General features: G+C 41.3%; 1 protein-coding gene across 2 annotated transcripts; it reads right to left on the bottom strand.

The window, feature by feature from the left end:
- ASNS (asparagine synthetase (glutamine-hydrolyzing)) lies at positions 1–18,000 on the bottom strand. Of its 2 annotated transcripts, none has more exons than XM_055708421.1 (12): positions 17,844–18,000; positions 16,415–16,698; positions 13,947–14,184; positions 12,283–12,468; positions 11,846–11,947; positions 9,047–9,174; positions 8,149–8,275; positions 6,669–6,775; positions 6,231–6,331; positions 3,720–3,801; positions 3,321–3,476; positions 1–1,902 (listed from the first exon to the last, which is right to left on the bottom strand). In XM_055708421.1, exons 2-12 carry the CDS (start codon positions 16,661–16,663, stop codon positions 1,693–1,695), a joined length of 1,686 nt encoding a protein of 561 aa, XP_055564396.1. In that variant the 5' UTR covers positions 16,664–16,698; positions 17,844–18,000; the 3' UTR covers positions 1–1,692. The 2 variants fall into 2 exon arrangements, with proteins under 2 accessions (XP_055564396.1, XP_055564397.1); XM_055708422.1 differs by having other exon boundaries at positions 16,415–16,683; positions 17,844–17,930.
- Positions 18,001–19,288: the final 1,288 nt, after the last annotated feature.

The following is a 19,288-nucleotide window of genomic DNA, read 5'->3' on the forward strand; positions in this document are numbered from 1 at the left end:
TGTGTCGAGTCTATTTTTACTTCAGGCAAATGCTATTTTCTTATCATCTCTGTCTTGGGAAGTTTACAGTGAACAGTAAATCTTATCTTTACACATCAGTACCTCATCAACATACTCTATACTCCTTTCCCAAATCAAAATATACTTCACTGCATCAAAGAAATCCAAAAAGACAAGCACATGGCCTTTAAGTAAAGAAGGCTGCAGGAATGTATTACCTTACTCATCATATATTTATAAATAACTAGTATGTGCAAGTTTACGTCAAAATATGGCCACTACTGGCCATAGCCAGACAGTTCACGGGCTTTATAGTACCACTGAGAGGTTTCAGTAAGGTTTCTGGAATAGAAATTCAAATGCAGAATTACGATGGTATAATAAATAGTCAGTTTATGAAGATTTTAAACCAGAATTGCTTATATTTTATCTTTTAATTAACAATTGGCTTTGGTTTCCTAGTCAAAAAGGACAACAAACAGACTTCTGTCTTCATAAAGAGCATGATGCTAATCAAGTCAATCTGCAGTACACGTCTTTCTTGTTTGACCACCCTTATGTTTAAGTTAGCTTTAGAAAAGCAGCCCCCATGCCTAAGTACTTAATAAAAAGTTGTCCTGGGTAAAGCATGTGTTTTTCAGTAAGGTGTTAGAAATTCTTGTGGTTTCTGAAGAAGCTTTTTTTTTTTTTTTCTCGTTTTTCCAAGCAAGATGTCTGATCCCGTTGTCTTCACAGTGATGCTTTGTCTGACTAAAATCTATGGCTAACAGTGTTGTTTCACCACACAGCTGGCCACATGAAGCGAGCAGCAACATGGTCTACCTTTACATCATACAGGTGGAAAAACTCACAGGAAGTGAAAAGACTTAAAATACTTAAGTCATGCAAGTTCCATCAGACTGATACAACCTGGACTGACACAACATCACCTAGTTAACACTATTTTCAAGAATAAATGCATTTAAAAATTGAAGCCCTTGAGTCAGAAACAAAGGCATAACTCAGCTTCTCTTGTCTGTTCTGCTTTTTGTTAACAGTCACAATACCTTTGGACTGCTGGTATATTTACAAGACTCAAAAGGTCCACCTGTTGGCTTGACAGTAATGAGTAAGATTCCCATTGATTTAATTAAGTAACACCCAGCACCACCACTATTATAAGCTCTAGTAAGCATCTCTGCATAGCTATGAATATCTAAATACCATTTGAAAACCAGACCAAGGTCTTAGAAATGCTTAGAAAAACATTCAGAATTGACTAATATAGACAAACTATCCAAATCCCACAGGCAGGAACAGAAATCACTAAATAGCTAGGGTCAAATTCCTCTTCACTCAGAGGGCCTGCAGCAGTTTGCATCACTTAGCCTTATTCAAGTCCTCAAAACAGAGCTCGCATTAAAATATATCAAATGACTGCAAGGCAAATAAATACAATCAAGGTCACAGAAGGAACAGAGCTGCCAATAAGGTAATAAAGTATTTTCCTTTGAATTACAAAGTTTTGGTACAGCAGGTGAATTTTTAATAGTACACTAACGACAGAAAGCTCTTATTTCCAATAGCATTGTCAAAATGCATCTTAAAGATCACTTAAGCTTTAGGTTTGCATAATTTGTTTGTTTTTTTTTTTAAAGCAGAGTGCATGCAGATTGCTTGCAGCTCTTTTATTTGAGGGATTATTTCAACAGCCTATTCTTGGGTAGCTGACTTGTAATGTTTCAACGTGCGAGCAGAAGGATCAGTAGCTTTAACCCATCTTGGCATCCAGTAGTGGGGCAGCCAGCTGCTTTGCCCCGAGTAGTGCTTTTCAAAGATCTGGCGGTAGTAGTAACTTTCTTTTGTTTTAGGAGGATTGAAAGGATATTTCTCCGCTGCCTTTTCCAGCAGAAGGTCATCAACCTACAGACAAAAGCAAAACTCAAGTTAAGGCACAAATACATTTAATTTTTACAAGTCAATTTGCTGCAAGTTAAAGATACGCAAGGATTCACCCACCACTGAATGGCCATAGTTTTTTTTTTAAAGAAGTCTATTCTACAGGCAGAGGTTTCTAACAGGTGAATTTTGGTCATAAGCTCCCTTGATCTCTATGAATACGTAAGTATTTTCAGTGCTTTTAATATTTCTCTCTGTGTTATATGTGAAACCCATTTCTGTTTGGGTTATAATCACCTTTGTTAGTAGGCTCACAAAAACTTCTTTCCTATACTACTCTTTGCTGTGAATCAACCGAAAAAACTTAAAGCAGTCTTTTTGCACTACGTAAGTGGCTTCATGGGGTTTTTTTTCACCTCACGGACAGCTGTTGACTTTGCTTGTATAACCAAGCTCTTTGCAATGGAAGACCTGGGATGCAGAGGCAAAGATGCCTGCAGTTGCTAAGTTGGCTAAGAAAGGGAGGACGAATAGTTGCACCAGGAGACAATTTCTAAAGCAGCTTCCACTGCCAACATGCTGTCGTAACTCCTCGCAGCCATGAAAAAAATTTGCCCCTACTACACCAATACAGGCTTGGCACAGGCAGCACAACACTGCTGCCCAACCTAACTACTTTCTTGCCTATGGATACAGAGAAAGAAAATGAGAAACAAGCAGCTGGTGGTAGGACAGACAAGCACCCGTCCACAGACTTGACTACACATATTTCTGCACAACAAAGCTCAGAGCTCTGGTGTAAATTGAGTGTTATTCTTTCCTCTCAATGATTAAATTGCCTCTGTACACCAGAGATTATTATCCTTTGTCCAAAGCTGAAGCGCTGTAAGTCTTCATTGGTTAGCAATGCAAGTAGAAGCTTTAAAAAGCAAAAGGGCTTAGCTAGGCATGGCTGGAAAAACAAATGACATGAACAAGAAAGGACATTATAAAGTCATTATGCTGTTACTCAGCCGCCGAATAAGTTCATGCAAGTGCCTTCAGCTGAAGCAGCTGCTTTGCGTGTAACCTAGAAATTGTGTGCCAACACACAATCTAATTTGAAATCCAGATACTTAAGTGATGTTCATTTTCCTTACACAGTCATTTTTGTCAGGCTCCAGCATTTCTTTGTATCTAGGATTTTAAATGCCTTTAAACAACTCACGATAGCGAGGGGACTGTTGTTTTAAGTTTATCTTGCCCCTCCACCACAAAGTTACTGTCATACCCAGATCTACTCTCCCAGCTAAGCAGGTGAGCTGTCTCCCCTTGGCAGCCATACCTAATACACTTAAAGGTGAAAGACAAAAAAAAGTGGGGGGAAAGAGGAAAAAAAAATAAAGAGGAAAAAAAGAAAAATAAAGGAAAAAAAAAAAGAAAAATAAGCGGTATGATTGTACCTGTTGATCAATATAGTCCTGAAGAATAGAAAACCAGGATTTCTTTATTGATGCTATACCATCACTGAAAGCTTCTTTGGGTCTCCAGAGTATTTCTTTGGGAAGCAAGTTGGAATCTTCAAAGGATTGTCTTAAAAGGTGTTTTTCAATTCCATTCTGTTTGCAGAACAACAACAATGTCATGAGTCTTGAGAACTGCAGGAGAAAGACTTAAGAAATTGTTTCCTTTCCGAAGGTCTGGTCAGAAAAGAGTTCCCAGTAGCCCAACAATCCAGTGAAATACTTAAGAACGTGCTTGACTTTGAGTAAAGGACTTAAATTCAGCACTTCGGTCATGCTTAGAACACGTATCAGTGAATTTGTGAGCTTACACTTGGGTCCAACCCTAGTTTTACATACCTTTGGGGTTCGCAGTTCTGCTGGTAGAGATAAATAATAAGACGTAAACCGATGATCCAAAAATGGTACTCTCAGTTCAAGACTAAACAGGGGAAATAAATAGAAGAGATACTGAATTAATCCAACAAGTCATCTACTTACAAATTCCATAACCTCCAAGCTTTCCCTGTATTTCACAAACACAAGGTTTTCTGCTTTTACTTGGAAGAAAATTCACTTGCATATTCATTACTATCTACATTTAATTTAGCAGTTTATAAAGTTACGTATATGGTCTGCACAGATTAAATAAAGACCTCAATGATTTATGATGCCACCTGCTGGACAGCTTGTAGTACAACGAATTTCAAGACTACAATCCTGCAGGATTTGCAACAATTTTTGTACCATGTAAGCAAAAACACATGTAAGCAAAAAAAAAATCCTTTTGCCCCCAGAGAACTACCAAGTCACTCACTGGAATTTGCATCAGCATTTGTAAAGGTGTCACAGAACCAAGCAAAGATTTCTGCTACAATTTCTGAAATCCATGTTTGTTTGTGTTTTCAAGAAACAATGAAAAGGAGTCCACATCGACACCATTAAGTTATTGACTACTGATCCTGCAGCATTTGCACAAGTTCTCTCCTATACCAGTGGCAAATAGACACATAGGAGTCTTCCTGCTTATATTCTCTTATGCACACCATGGCTTCTAAGGACACTGGAGGCAACAAATAAGATTACAGTAACTGTGTCTTCAGTAGGAAGAACCCCTCTCAGTGCTTCCTCAAGAGACATGCTGCCCAGCTTCGAAGTCAAATGCAGACTTTATACTGCATTCTAGTAATTTCACTGTCTCTGTAGCTTCTCTTCTGATAAAAAGCATCAATACTTCAGATAGTACCCACCTTCTTTACCTAAAAAAAAAAAGCATTATCATTTAGCAATCAAGTACTGAGGCTCAATTTCCACATATACTGACAATAGTTGCATTGCAAGTCTTTCCCTACAGTTATTTTTTTTTTCTAACTGATAAAGGTACTTTAATAATTTCCTCTCTACTCTTAATTCCTGTCCTTTTCTGCATAAATCTGAACTTAAGTTCAGTTTTAATATGTTGATACAAGGGTTCTTTCTTCCTATCAGAGCTGTGAAGCTGACCCCAGCTTCTCTTCAAGAAATGGCAACTCTCCAAAGAAAAGCAGTGTGATATTAAACAGCTTTGAATATGCAGCCAACCTTTCCAGCACAAAAAAAAAAAAATTCTGAGGGAAATGGCAGGTCTCCTGCACTGTGTCCATCTTTTATATAGTAAAGAGAAACATAACGGGGTAAGTCATATGGCAGCATCATGTACAGTGAAAGTTTCCCAATAGGTAAGTCGCTTGCTTTGCCAAAGGTACCAACTTTTTCTCATCTATATCCAGCTTCCCAACAATATTCTCCTTTTAATTCACATATTTCTTTAGTAAAATAGTGCTATTTTCTGCAGTGTACAATTTGGTAATTCTTTAAGGTATCAGTCACACAGACTTTATCCTAACATCTCTTCAGTACAGTCAGCTACCCAACTCAATGCACAAACTTTTTTCTTTGTTTTTTTAATTCTTCATATGCATACTGATTTGATTCTTCTTTGTTTCAACATCAACAAAACCCAAAGTCAAATACAATTTTGCCTTCCTTCCTTAACTCTGCATATTTGTATTTCTAATTCACTGCTTCTATAAAGACTAGTGCGCAATCCCAGACAAATGCTCAGCCGGCAACAAAGTGGGCCCTATAGTCACAGAAGACTGGATTAAATTTTACAGTGTGGTTTTCTGTTGCTCAAATTCCTTTAGGCTACAACTTCAATTTCATCTTGGGATACAAACCCCCAGGCGTCTTTTGCTTCAGAATCAAAAGCTACTCTAAACAGATCCAATTAATCAAGAGGTACTGCAAGCAAATGAAATCAGATTCACAGATTCATTCCTCCTCTATCTTACTGTTCAGAAACAGCACCCAAATCCATTGTCTTTGCTCATCTGCTGAAACTCTTTACTAAAACATTGTCCGTAGCATTCACAATAGTAAGTTTGTCTAGTAGGGTTTAGAACAGAAATGCGATTGATGATAACTCTGAAGAGCAGACTTGCCAGCCCTTTGGACTGTGAGCCCTCAGGCTGTTTCCCATCCATTGAGAGCACAGGGAACCCCGAGTGTCTGTGCATACCTGGAACATTAGCAATGCCTGTTCTGCCAAAGTGGGTGGTGTCTTGAGTTAAGATACAGAGCTCAAGCAGAGCATGGGAGTGCACCCTATTTGCTACTACTACTCTGAAGACCGATGATCATCTTAGAGTAATTTAGACCCAGACAGTAGGAATAAAATTATCCAGCATCACAATATTCTGAATCACTTTGTAATTCAAACAGGAAGAACAAGTCAACAATTAACTGCTATAATTTCCTCAACAGCAGCAGGACTTTTAAGATCTTCTTAGGGTTTGGAATTACATGAGTCCCCAGGATCCAAGAAGTTACCCGTGTGCTGCAGTAGTTCTGTCTGCGCGAAGTACATCAAACAAGTACAGCTCCTTCAAAAGCCTCTCACTCTCTTCTGCAGCTTCTTCGGGAGATGGTGCCTGTAACCAGACATATGTGTATAGCACAGACTTGAAACAGCTGCAGTGAGGGAACCGTTACTTGCTGTCCTGTGTTTGAGGTGTCATGGTCACTGAGTGATCTCAGAATTAGCAAAGACTACATACAAGAAATAACAGTATCAGGAATTTTTGAAGTTCAAAAAAGTTATTTTTTAGATGGTTAACTTAAATCCCTCAGAATTTATGCCACCTCAAGAGAATGTCTCAATAAATATACAGCTGTGACAACCCTCAAACATCACACCTTGAACCCTCTATAGAGATTTTCTGTTGAAGGAGAGAACAAGCAGGCTTCCTGTGTAGGGAATATATTTACCTTATGGAAATATATATATCCTTGTGTCAGCTCATCTGACCCTTCTCCTGAAAAAATGACCACACTGTCCGTTTTCTTCCGTATATATTTGGAGACAAGATACATACCTTAAAAAAAGTATAAAATTACTAAAATACAGCTACGTGTATGATGCTATATACAGCTAACAGTTTTAAATTTAGTATTTCAGAAGTTTCTCTCCTACACTACTTTTTTCTGTAGCAAAGAATTGCAATACACTAAAATAACAGCTCACTGTCATTTAAAGCCACCAACAGCCATATTAACTAGAGTGCTGCAAGTATATCTAAACTGTGTAGTTACACTTAGCCCTCAAAATCTCAGAAACACGTGTCTGTCTGTAATCCTGGGAACACTGGAGGATTCCCATGGGAACACAAAGAGGAGCTGTTCTGACTCAGTTTGAAATTAAGCACATGATTAATCCAGCAGTCCTGAACAAACCATTTGGCTTTGGAGAACAAAACTACCAGCAGAAATTGCTGTTTAACTCTCTGCCACTGTGGGTTGAACAGGATGAAGCCTTTTTTTTCAGGTTTTTTTTAAAAGAATTATTTATTAACCAGAATTATGCCTTCTCCTCATTGCATCTTTCCAAACAATATGCTTTTATATCAAAGGTATTAGAGATCTAATGAAAATGATCTAGTTCACTATTTTTCATAGTAAGCAGCAATCACAAAGAAAGATGGTAGATGAAAAGCTGGCTTTATTTTTTAAAGAAAGACTTCCAATATTTAACATTGTAAAATCCTATCTTCATGTATCAAATTCCACGCAGGAACCTAGGTTTTCAAAACTGTGTTGCCTATTCGCCTTACTAACTTCACACGCACCCCCACCCCACCCCGCAGTGTTTTAGGATGACACAAGATTAACTGGGTAAAGTATCAGTTAGCAATGCACAGAAGGTCACATTGGATTAGGCTTTTTCACCCTTACGAGGCTGGCAAACCTTTGTAAGAAGCTGCTGGTGACTGACTTCATTTCTCAGAATCACACATATGTTGTAAGAAGTCTACCTGGCTTGAGCACACATTACCATAGGGTGACAAGAAATACTTCACTTTTGTATTAAAATTATGCAAGGAAAGGGTAATTATAACGGTTTTGCTATAACAACATTCAGTACCTCAGATAACCTATAAATTTTCCCCCTTCCTCCAAGATTTATACTTATCAAAGCAGAAAACCTAGACTTGTAGATCTAATGTTTCTTCTTCATGTAACTTGTTTTTCATTCCAAAGCTTCAGGAACAGCTCTTGACAATTGTTTTGTACAGTTGGTGACTTTGAAACTAATAATCGTTTTTGCCTCAGTGTGGTACCAGAGGGAGCAGAACCTGAGTCCCAGTTCCGAGGTTCTGCAACAGCTAAAGGATCTAGCAGATGACTACATGATTTTGCATAAAATTTTGAGTGATATAAAGCAAAGACTGTTCTTTTAAAAAGATCTTACCAATAGACGCTCTTATTGTTGTTATATCATAGGTTTCCAAGGAGAAGATAACCTCCTCTATTGCCTGAATTCCCTCTTCAGAATTAAATATTACTTCATGATGTTCACTGCCTATATGTGCTGCCACCTGTTTGTAGAAGGTCACAATAATGTATTGCTTTTCAATTAAAACATTTTTTAAACATACGTTGTGTTTAACACACACACACACTGAGTGAAAGCACTGATTTCCTTCTGCCAGTGAGAACCCTATGACATTAGGCCAAGAAAAGAGGATACTGTAGCAGCCCCTCTGACTTGCAGTGGTACATTCGCCAGAGGGAACGCAGTCTCCCTAATTAGTGTTTAACCATGATTACAACAGACCATCCAGCTGCTTGTCCAAAGCACAACAGAATCTGTAGAGGCTCTAAATACTTCAGATATTTGCCCTGAAGAGAACAAGTAGCTCAAAAGCAGTAACAATACCTAAAGGGTACCTCAGGTGTCAAACAATTTGTTCAAGGCTCTTAATTCAGAAAGCTGATGATTAACTTACAATATTTAACATATACATAAATGCTGTGGCATAGGACCCATGGTATGGAGATTTACCTTAAAACCCAGAGGGAGAATTAAAGACAACTCTGAAGTACCTTCGTTCTGGTAAAAATGCAATGTGAGCCCATCTGAGTCTTCCAAATGCAAGAGAGAACAGTTAAGACTGAATTATCTCTTTTGTAAGGTTTAACTGAGCAGCAAATAGCATACTAAATGATTTACTGCAAACTGATTTACATTAGCAATAAATGAATACTCAGCGTTACTATTAATACCATACCATGAAGTTAGCACCATTAACATGCACCGTTTAGCATTCAGCAGCTCAGAACAAACTGAAAGCAATGCTTTACTATACCTTTCTGGCAGCCAGTAAGTCGGGACTGTTTTCCATTCCAATTGCAAAGGTTTGTAATGGATAATTGATGTTGATTTCTTTCATCAGTTTCAGAAGAACAGCTGCAACCAAGCTGGAATCTAAGCCTCCTGCCAACAAAACAAATTATTTGGTTAGGTGGTTTTTGGGTATTTTTTGTTTCTGCTGAAGGACACTGAATCTTGATAGTGGAATCTCATGAGCGGGCTTCATTTTTAAGCTGTGCAAATCCAAGGTATTTCTTGTACGTGTACACATTTACCTCTGCTTAACAACAGAATCAGGCAACTTCAGTGGAACGTCTTCAGTAATAGTTGTTAGTACTTTTGGTGTCAGGAGCATCAGTGAAAACCCTTAAGATACACAGAAAATATTCTAAAAACATTGTACTACTACAGAATATGCTCCTTCTCAACTCCACTATAATAGGATCTATTCTCCATTTCAAAACTGCTCCCTTATCCTCTTCTTACCTACACATTTGATAGTCCACTGACAGTGATATGGAGAAATAATGTGAAATGGGGATAATGGACACGGATTGTGATTGTATGTGTCTGCTTAAGGAATGTGGGTATGGTGACTAGTCATGGGTGGGGTGACAACTACAGTTTTGAGGAGAGCCTGCCCCTCTTCCTCTAACAAAGGGGAGACAGGGAGACGCCTGCCCTTCTTCCTCTAACAAAGGGGCTATTTAAAAGAGAATAAGAAAAGATGAGAGACATTCAAATGCTGTCTAGAGGGAGGGAGTGCTAAGTCTCCTTGCTGGAAAAGATTGGGTGGTCACAATCACCTGAAGAAGATCGGATGGTCACAAGAACATGAATCACCTACAAACCTGCAAGACCACCACATTCCAGGAAACGGACTGATAAGCTAATTAACATACGAAGCGGGGTTTAGGTAACGAATATGTATAGGCGTTAATTGAATATTCATTTGTTCATTGTATAAATGTGAGATGGTTCGTCACTTTGGGTATGCACGCTTGTGGAGGAGCAAGCGATCCCCCGTGCATCTGCGCGCAATAAACATACCTACTTTATAACTTTCGAGTTATAGAGGCTAATTCCGCACGTCAACAGAACCATGTAAATTTTTTTGGTTTGCTGTTTGGATAAAAAAGAATTAAGTAAAAGAACAGCGCATTTAGTGTACGGATTCCACTATTCCCCAATAATTTTTCAAAAGTATGTTTCACACATTTTGAGTGGAATTAATTTTTTCAACATCACTTCAAAGAGAAAAGTTTCACTAGTGAGATTCTTGGGGTTTTTTTTCCTCCTTTCTCAAGAGGATGACAGTGGGAAGGTTTGAACAGTTGGGAAAACCAACACAAAATAAAATCAAGAGATGCACAAGCTGCCTGGAAGGCTTCATCTTCTTATTCTCATGAGCTAGCTCTGCTAATCCTTGACTAGTTCTCCTTGTTGCTCCCCTCTGAAGTACTGAGCAAAACACAGTATCTGTTCTCTCACACCTGCCTGCAGTTCTTACAAGCAGGAGCCAAAAGAGTCTTCTCTGTTTCCTACAGTCTGCATGTGTTTTTTAAGCTGAATACATTAGCATCTATTGCCACCCTGATCCCCTTTGTGGGCACGCTACCTTGTAAAAAAAAAATCTGTAGAAGTTACAGGCAGTCTGAGAAGAGAGCACAGAAATCAAACCAAGAGCTTAGGATGTGGAAATCAAGAAAATCAAAACATGAGTTCTAACTGTGAAGTTGCAGAACTCCCTCCATAATTGGAACCAAGAGCATTTCTCCAACTGTGATGCTCCAAGCATACTCAAAATTGTGAAACACCGAGATACTCACGGGCACTTAATTTTGCTACTAACACATTCTGCATATGCATCTGAGGAGCTGGTGACTGCCTTCTAATTTGGTATCTGAGATTTGGGATTTGAACAGGTTTTTACTGAAGCTGGGATCTTGCAACTCTGCATATCTCCCCATTTCATTTACACCCTTCCTTCTTTTTATGATGCCACAGTAAGGAAATGGTCCAAGAGTATCTCCTAGGCAGTTAAGAGTTTATGATAAATGAGTGTGATTACTCATGTTCAATGAATGCATGAACAGCATATCAGAACTCTAAGCACAAACCCACAGTAAATAAGATGTCAGTCCCACAGCTACAAAGCCTTACCTCTGTAAAGTACCTCTGCAACACTGAACCACCAGCTCACAACACTGATCAGCTAAGTTAGCTTGTGGTACAGTAGGTTGTTCGCTATTACCTCGCCTGAGAAAAAGAGTGTAGCAAATCATTTTGGTCTGGATGGTCCCCTGTAATTTGGTAAAACAAGGGCAGTCTAGGATAGAGGCTAAAGCAAAGAAGGCGACAAGCAGGAACTTCACTTTTTACAGGGATATGAAACACGCTAAGGCTTTTTTCTATGCTGAATCTGTGCAAAGTGAATATAATAATTACATTTTCTTTTTAGACACCTACCTAAGCATAATTCTCATATATTTAAGTACATATTGGGTGATTTTTAAGTAAGAATATTGTATTTCTTTTGTCTTAGTTAAAAATGGTTAGTGTCTCAACAGGCCAACACTGCAGCCCACAGTAAGCTTTAAAAGCGTAAGACTTTCAAGATATTTGTAAACTGGAAAACTTCATAACAAATTAACAAGTACTCTGCTTTATAAAGCAAATGAAGATTCAGATCACTTCAGGTGCATCACAGCAGAACAGCCAGTATACCTTCCTCTAACTAGCAGAGGATGGGCAAAAAAGAAGATACAGAAACATTGTGATTCTTGCTACTTACCTGACAGAAGACAACCAATCCTTCTGTGAGCCATCAAACGTTTTCTAACAGCATTTTCAAAGAGAATACGGATGTTGCTCTTCACTGTTTCAAGATCAAAGCCTGTCCAGAACAGAAAAGAAGATGGGGGGGGGGGGGGGGGGGGGGGGGGCAGGGAACATTCCAAGAAGCATTACTTAGATTTTGTTGGATTATGCTATTAGGAAACAAAGATGTTTGTCTGGATTTCCTTTGATAATGACAGCATGCAAATTCATCTTTGTACATGATCGCCTACAAAACCAGCAGTCCTTAAGTCCCTACATTATAAATGTTCTTCCAGGGTTTTTTATTTAAATAGCACTTGTTTAAACCAATCAAGGCAAATTTTATACACAAAGATTATATTTTTTTTCACTTTTTAATCAGAGTAAGTAGCAAATGCTTTGCTGTACTACCTGAAGGCAGAGTTTCCACTGTATCATAGGCAACGTGGAGTGGTTCATCTTTATAGCTATGAAATTTTACTAATTCCACCGATACAACCTTGCCAGAGGGCTTTAAATCCAACACTTCATAATGACCCGGGAGAAATGGTTCCACTTTAGGACACAAGGATGTGGAATGCTTTAAGTTGATAAGTCCTACAGAGAAAAGAGGGGGTGGAGGGGGAAAAACAAAACAAAACAGTTTTTTACTTTGATAGTTGCAATATACAAATATTTTCTCCAGATATTAAATTTGGTATTAAAAAACATCATTCCGACTTGGAGTTTGCCCTGGCTAAAGAATGATTCTGCTTCTGGCAGGTTGCACACATAGATCTGACCATCTCAAGCTGAGGCAGATAGTAGAGAAAGGAAGTCAGCAAGTTTTACTAATTGGTGAGCAGCAATTTATCCCTATGAGCTTTATGAAGAGAAGAGCACTTTTCAAACTGACTACATAATATCCAGGTCAAGGTGTAATATGTTTATGAGAACTCAAATGACAATTAATTTTAAATACAAAATGAGTTATTAAGTGTAGTCAAGCTAACAAAGGATTTGTAATAAAACTACATCACTGAAGCAATTGCTTAATAGAAATCATCAGTTCCAGACTGATCTACACCATTGCTAGTGAATGCCAAGAATCAGGCTTGTAGACAAATGTCATTTCCAATCCTCTTGTGAAAAAGCATGTTTTGCACCTGCTGGTCACCTGATTGCTCCTTGAGGAACTCTACAATGCTGAATGGCTGTTAGAGAGGGACCACTAATTCACTGCAATGGTTACAGGACACAGTCCCTAGAACTTTCACTTCCCTTCCTCCTTCCCAAGAAGCAGAATGGTACAGCTTTCAGTACTAGTACATAGTACTACTGTCAGAGAAGTCAACTTAGATTGGAGTCAGATAATAAAATTGACATACAGTAAATGGGAAACACACAAGTAATTGTAAAAGTCAGTTTTAGCCAAAGTGCATTTTAGGCAAAAAAGTCCCTTTTGGCACTGTTTGGATTTGTTAATACAAGCGTCAAAACTAGAGATAATTACTTAAAAAAAATGAGGAAGGGAAAAAAAAAAAAAAAAAAAAAAAAAAAGAGAAGAGTAGTGAATGTGTCATCTCAAAGGACAAAAATCACCGTAAATAAATTAACTGTCACTAGAAAACTACCCAATGATGCAGGAAATTTCTGTAGGGTTTTAAAATTCTTGGCTTTTACAGATTAGCAGTTCCTGTGGCATTATTTCTCAGTTCACCAAGGAGCACCAGGAACAAATTCTAATATAATTTATTGTAGCATAAATCTAGCCTAACTCTATAGACTACATTTAACTTTTGGGTAATATAAAACATCTTGGGCTCAATACTGCTATGATTTCAGAACACAGAATTATAAAATTTAATAAGCAAGTTATTTTAGCGATATTAAGGACAATTAAACATCTTAAGAGGTATACTGTCTATGGTTTTTGTTTTAATAATGTGTAGTTCTCATACTACTAAATATAGTTCATTTATTACTGAACTTAAAGTTCACTTTCTCTTCACACTTAGAAGAAAAGCCTGAAAAAGAAGTTTGTCTCCGACAGCAACAGCTAAGATTATTTAGGCACTAAACACAACTGATTTTACCTTTTGCCTCAGAACAGACACCCAAAAATCCATCATCAGTCAGCACTTTAAACAGTGGTCTGACTCCGTAAGTATCTCTCCCCAGAAACACTTTTCTGTTTGCAGTGTCCAGAAGGATGAAAGCAAATACACCATCTAGCATGGATGCTGTTTGTTCTATTCCTCCTCTGTTGTAAAGATGAAGGATAACCTCACCATCCACTAATGTTTGATATTCAAATCCAAACTGCTTCTGCAACTAAGAAAAAAATATAAAGAAAACCCATGAATAAGCATTTGCAAACACTGACTGCTTATTAATTGAAAAACCAACACCATTCATGTAATTGTTTAATAAGAAAGCTTTTTTTTTTTGTAAAATCACAGTTCAAAAGTTATATAAACATTTCCGCCAAAGAAGGAAATTATACTTCTGTGTTTTGAAGTATTACCCGGGATCATCTCTCAGACAACTCAGACTGACTTTGCAGTCTTAAGAAGTCACATTGTGGCAAGATTTCAGAGATACATTTCTATCTGAGGATGTCAAACTGCAAACCCTTGACCCTGGTCTTCATAAGTACTAGCGTCCCCATCTCCCACAGACAAATGGCAGAAGCAGTCAGCCACTGCTTCTAGAAGACGACCAGAAACAGACACATCATTTATTGTAGACTCAAATCACTGGGTGCCACTTTCTTATCAGATAATAACAACATTTACATAAGCCTCACCCTGCCCCAAAGCACATAGACACCGGTAACATCTCTGCAACGTTTATTTCTGAAGTACTTTGGTTTACTTATGCCGTCACTGCAATTCCTCAGTGGGTTTTTCTTTTATGCACAGATAATTTCTTTCTGCCTAATCTTGCTCCATTCCTCAAACTAACCTTCTCACTCTGCCTGTGCAGATGGAGTGGGGGAAAGAAGAAATTAGCTGTCAGACCAAATACTCTTCATGTTCTTGTGGTGCTACTCTTAAAGTCCTTTCAGTATCTACCAGACAGTGGGAAAGAGGGGGTTTGAATAAAACACTAACAAGCCAAGAACACCCCCCCCCCCCCCCCAAATCAATTATCAGCCTTCTAGCTGAAGTTCTTTGGGCTTAATTGTTATTTATGTGGTAGTCTTGGATCAAATTGAGTCAATATTAACATAACTAGTCATTGCCCTAAACAAGGCACCTGTTTCACCAACGATCCTTTCCCAGGTAGGTTTCAGCCACAAGCCTGAAAGAAAAATCTCTTTTTGAAGAAAGAAGGTACATAATGTAGTGAGAACTGAACAAAATCCTGCAGATAGCAAGTTTTGCATAATTAAAGTCCCCTTAGGACTGTGCGTGTTGCAGGACTGAAAGTAATTCTTACTGCTTTCAACAGCAGCAGAACCACAACGCATTGGTACAACAGATTTCACGTGGGCAGGGCAAAGTGCATCTCACCTTTCAAACAGCCAGATACTTGAAGATTGGGGGCAGGGGGGAACGAGGAAGTATCTCCTGCCTATTCTGTAAAATTCCCAATGATAGTACTGATATCACTGACATCAGTGACAGCAGCCTGACTGACTTCAAAAATGTGATGTTGGAAGTACTAAGCACATTATTTGTATGTTTCTGATACTACCACACTCAGTTTGTGATTCCTTTTAAGCATTCAGTTTCAGCATGATTCAGACACAGTCACAATTGTAAGCCACTTTATACCCTAAATTTAGATGATTTGAATCGCCTCCCTTTACAAGTAACACAGGTGGCATGAACATCTCAAGCACAGGGACTGAGGCGCACAGACAACGTTCTGCAGAGCAGCATGCCCATCAGGGACATTCAGATGCTTTAGGAAGTAAGTACAGAGTTGCTGCTTGTTTTGTGCCCAAGAGACTTACTTGAATGGCTCTCAAAAACCCCACAAAGCATCTGCCTTAAGCTGCAGATACACAAGGACTTTGGTAGTATACTGGAAACATCTCCCTAGTTCTTGCTGCTTTTATAAATTCATAAGCATACATGCCATACATTAATATGAGTGACATATCCCATCTAGATAGATATGCAGAAATAAAAATGCAATACCAGCTTAAAGAACAACCCCAAATAACTGAAGAGCAAGATGGTCTAAAAGCATTTGCATTATAGAGAAGGGGAGGAAGAGGCTTGGAATTCCCCTCCCCAAGAGATAATGAAGAACGCATCATTATTTTAAGGTGATCAAACCCAAAGATATAAATACTTACTGCCCTCCTTGTCAATTAAAAAAATGGTTTTGTTAGTATTAAAGACTAAGTATGTTACTAAGCCATCAGATTCACAGCTTATCAAGATGACTTACTGCCTTTTAAATACTAGTCATTTTATAACTTTTAAAATTTTTCCTGATATTCTAGTCCACCACATTTTGAAGATTTTCTGAGTATCTACTAGTTTTGAAAAAAAATAAAATAAAATTTAAAAAAATAAAAATGCTGTATGATCCATACAACACCTACCTGTCTGAAATTGTAGATTTCTCCATTGTAACACAGCCACAGATATGGGAATTTCTTCACCCGGATAGGCTGCATACCATATAACTGATCAACAACGGCAAGGCGATGGAAACCAAAACAACAGTTGGTGAATCCATTGACGTTCTCAAAACGGAATGCGTCGGGACCCCTGTGTGCTATCTTCATGGCACTGAGGCACTGGACAGAGAGGCACTCATCGCTCCCAAACAGGGCCCAGATACCGCACATCGTGAGGCTGTTGGGTCTACCTGAAAGTGGAAAACCTGTTCAATAAAGACACGGATGTTATAAGCAAGAGTTGACACCTAGAAAAGACAGATAATAAACGCAGGCTATTAATCATTTAACTGTCAAGAGGACCGGTAAGAGAAGAGCAGACTTTACTTAACACAAGGTAAAACCTGGTGTGCCCAGAACACACAAAGCAACCTTTGGCCGGCGAGAAATTAGGCTTAAATTTACCTTTAGGCACACTGAGGTTACCTACGATTGTTTTATTGAGCACAAATGGAACGAATCATTACCGGCATTGCATGCGATCTGTTGAAGTAACACGACCTCAGCAGAAACGTTAACTGTCCTTTCAGTATATAAAGGGGGCTTGTAAGAAAGGGTCAGAGAGGCTTCTGACCAAGGCCTGTAGCGACACGATAAGGGGCAACGGCTTCATACTGACACAGGGAGGGTTTAGGCCCGCCCCCCCCAGCGCCACGGGTGGTGCCGGTGAGACAGGCGTGGAGGGAGCAGCGTGGGTGCCGCGCCGCGCCCCGCCGGCAGCCTCCCGCGGCCCCGGCACGGCTCCCCGGGGCGGCAGGCGGGCCCTGCGGCTCTCCGACCCCCCCTAACGGTAGAGGAGGGCTGAGGCTGAGGTCCCCTGCGCCATCACTGGAGCTGGAGGTCCCCAGCCTCAGCCGCACGCTGCCATCAGGGTTCGGAAGGCCACAGAGCCTACAGCGCCGCGGCCACCGGAGGCGCGCCGAGGGGACCCGTGTCGCCCCCTCCACGCCGGTCTCGCCTGACAAGCGATGGCGCTGGGGAGCGCAGCCCCGGCACATGGAGCGGGGCTCTCCGCCACCTGGGGCGGCTTCCGGGTGCTCCACGCTGCCCGCGGCGCCCCCAGCAGCCCACCGCAGCCACCCGGGGCAGGGTCCCTGGCGCCCCCCCCGCGCCACGGCCGCCCCTTCCTCCAGCGGCTGCCGAGCCCCTCGGGGCCGCCGGCGCCCCCTCACGATCCGGGGCAAGGCGCGGAGGGGCCACGCGGGCTGAGGGCGCCGGCGGGAACGGCGGAGGCCAGGTACCGGCCGCCCGCCCCCGAAGGCGGCCCGGCGCGGCTGCGGGCCCGCCAGCCCGGCGGCGCCCCACCGATCGGCCCCGCCGCCCGGGAGCCGCCGCTCGCCCCGGTGCTTACCCCGTCCCCTCCGCCGGCACAAGGAGAGCCGCCGTCCTTGCGGCCGCGGGTGATGAAGCAGGCGCCTCCCGCCGGGCCGGCCCCGCCCCCGCCCCCTCCGCCGCTCTGGTGAAACCCGCCGCGAAGTTTCATCATGCAGCGCCTCGCGCCGCCGGCCGGGCCGCGGCCTGCCCGCACGCGCCGGGCTGGGCCCGCTCCGCGGCCGTTCCCCGCGGCCCCGGCGGGGGGGCCCGCGGCGGGGGGAGCCGGCGGGGGGGGCTGGCGGGCAGCCGAGAAGCCCGGGGTGTGCCGGCTCTCCGGGCCGCGGTGGGAGCGGGCGCCGGCAGGCCTTGCCGGGCTTGCGGGGGCGGCTCGCCGCCGGCAGAACCCCGGCCCTGGAAGGCTGCCCCAGCCGCGCCTTGCATCATGCGCAGCGAGGAGCGCTGGGGCACCGGCGTGCGGCGGCTTCAAAGCTGCTTTGTTGGGTTTGGCAGAGAGCACTGGCAAAGGTTGTGCCTTTGGAAGCGTTTACTGAGGACTTTGAGTTTTGCTGTGTAAAACTCGTGTTTGGATAATAGACGCGGGGGGTACGAAAGGATTTTGATGCCTACCTGAACTTCGTTATCGGACAGTTCTGCCTTTGAGAGTGCTAAAGTGAATGAAATTCAACTCTGAAGACGAGGATGTGAAGTGCTGAATACAAACCTTAATTCTCCACACATACTTCTGAGAGCCATCAGTAATTTGCGTGCAGTGTGCTTTCACAGCTCGATTCAGCAGACTTAATGTCAAACTGCAGTGCGGTGGTGCATAAAGTTCTTCAGGTTATGCAGACTGTCAGCAATAACTAACTGTGGTCTGTGTGTAGAATTTTAAAAGGACCTTTAAGAAGCTGTTAAACGGCGATTTTTAGGCTTTAGAAAGAAAAATGTGTCGAAGCGTGCTATGCACGAGAAGTAGACCTCAGTGCTGACCAGGAATAGATGTAGGAGGCTTCTGTGCGGCACGGTTTCACCTGAGCACAGGGCCGGCCTTGGCAGAGGCAAGGCTGTGGGCAGCCTGCAGGTGCCACAGTCCTCAGCACATGCAATGGCACACCGAGTCACCGCTCACAGACTAGTGGTCGTGCTGGGCAACCCCTTATACCTTGGGTTTTTTTTCCCAGAGATCTAAATGTCACAAATTGTGCGTTTTAGAAAACTACAAGAAATAATTGACAAACATTGTATTAATCTAGGTTGTTCTGGTTGGTTCTTTTGGGTTTTTTTGTTTGGGTTTTTTTTTGTCAAAAACTTTTGTAAACAGCTTTTCTTTACTTCTTTACATCTTTACTGTCCACACAGGAAAAGATTTTTGGACAAGTCTGATCAGGCTTAAGTTGTTGTCTGGACATTTTCATTTTATGAGCAGTTCCTGGTTCATAACTAGATTTCATATGAAGCTTTACGATAGTAAGTCACAAAGCA

This window comes from Falco cherrug, chromosome 4, assembly GCF_023634085.1.
Source record: "Falco cherrug isolate bFalChe1 chromosome 4, bFalChe1.pri, whole genome shotgun sequence".
In the NCBI taxonomy this organism is placed as follows: domain Eukaryota; kingdom Metazoa; phylum Chordata; class Aves; order Falconiformes; family Falconidae; genus Falco; species Falco cherrug.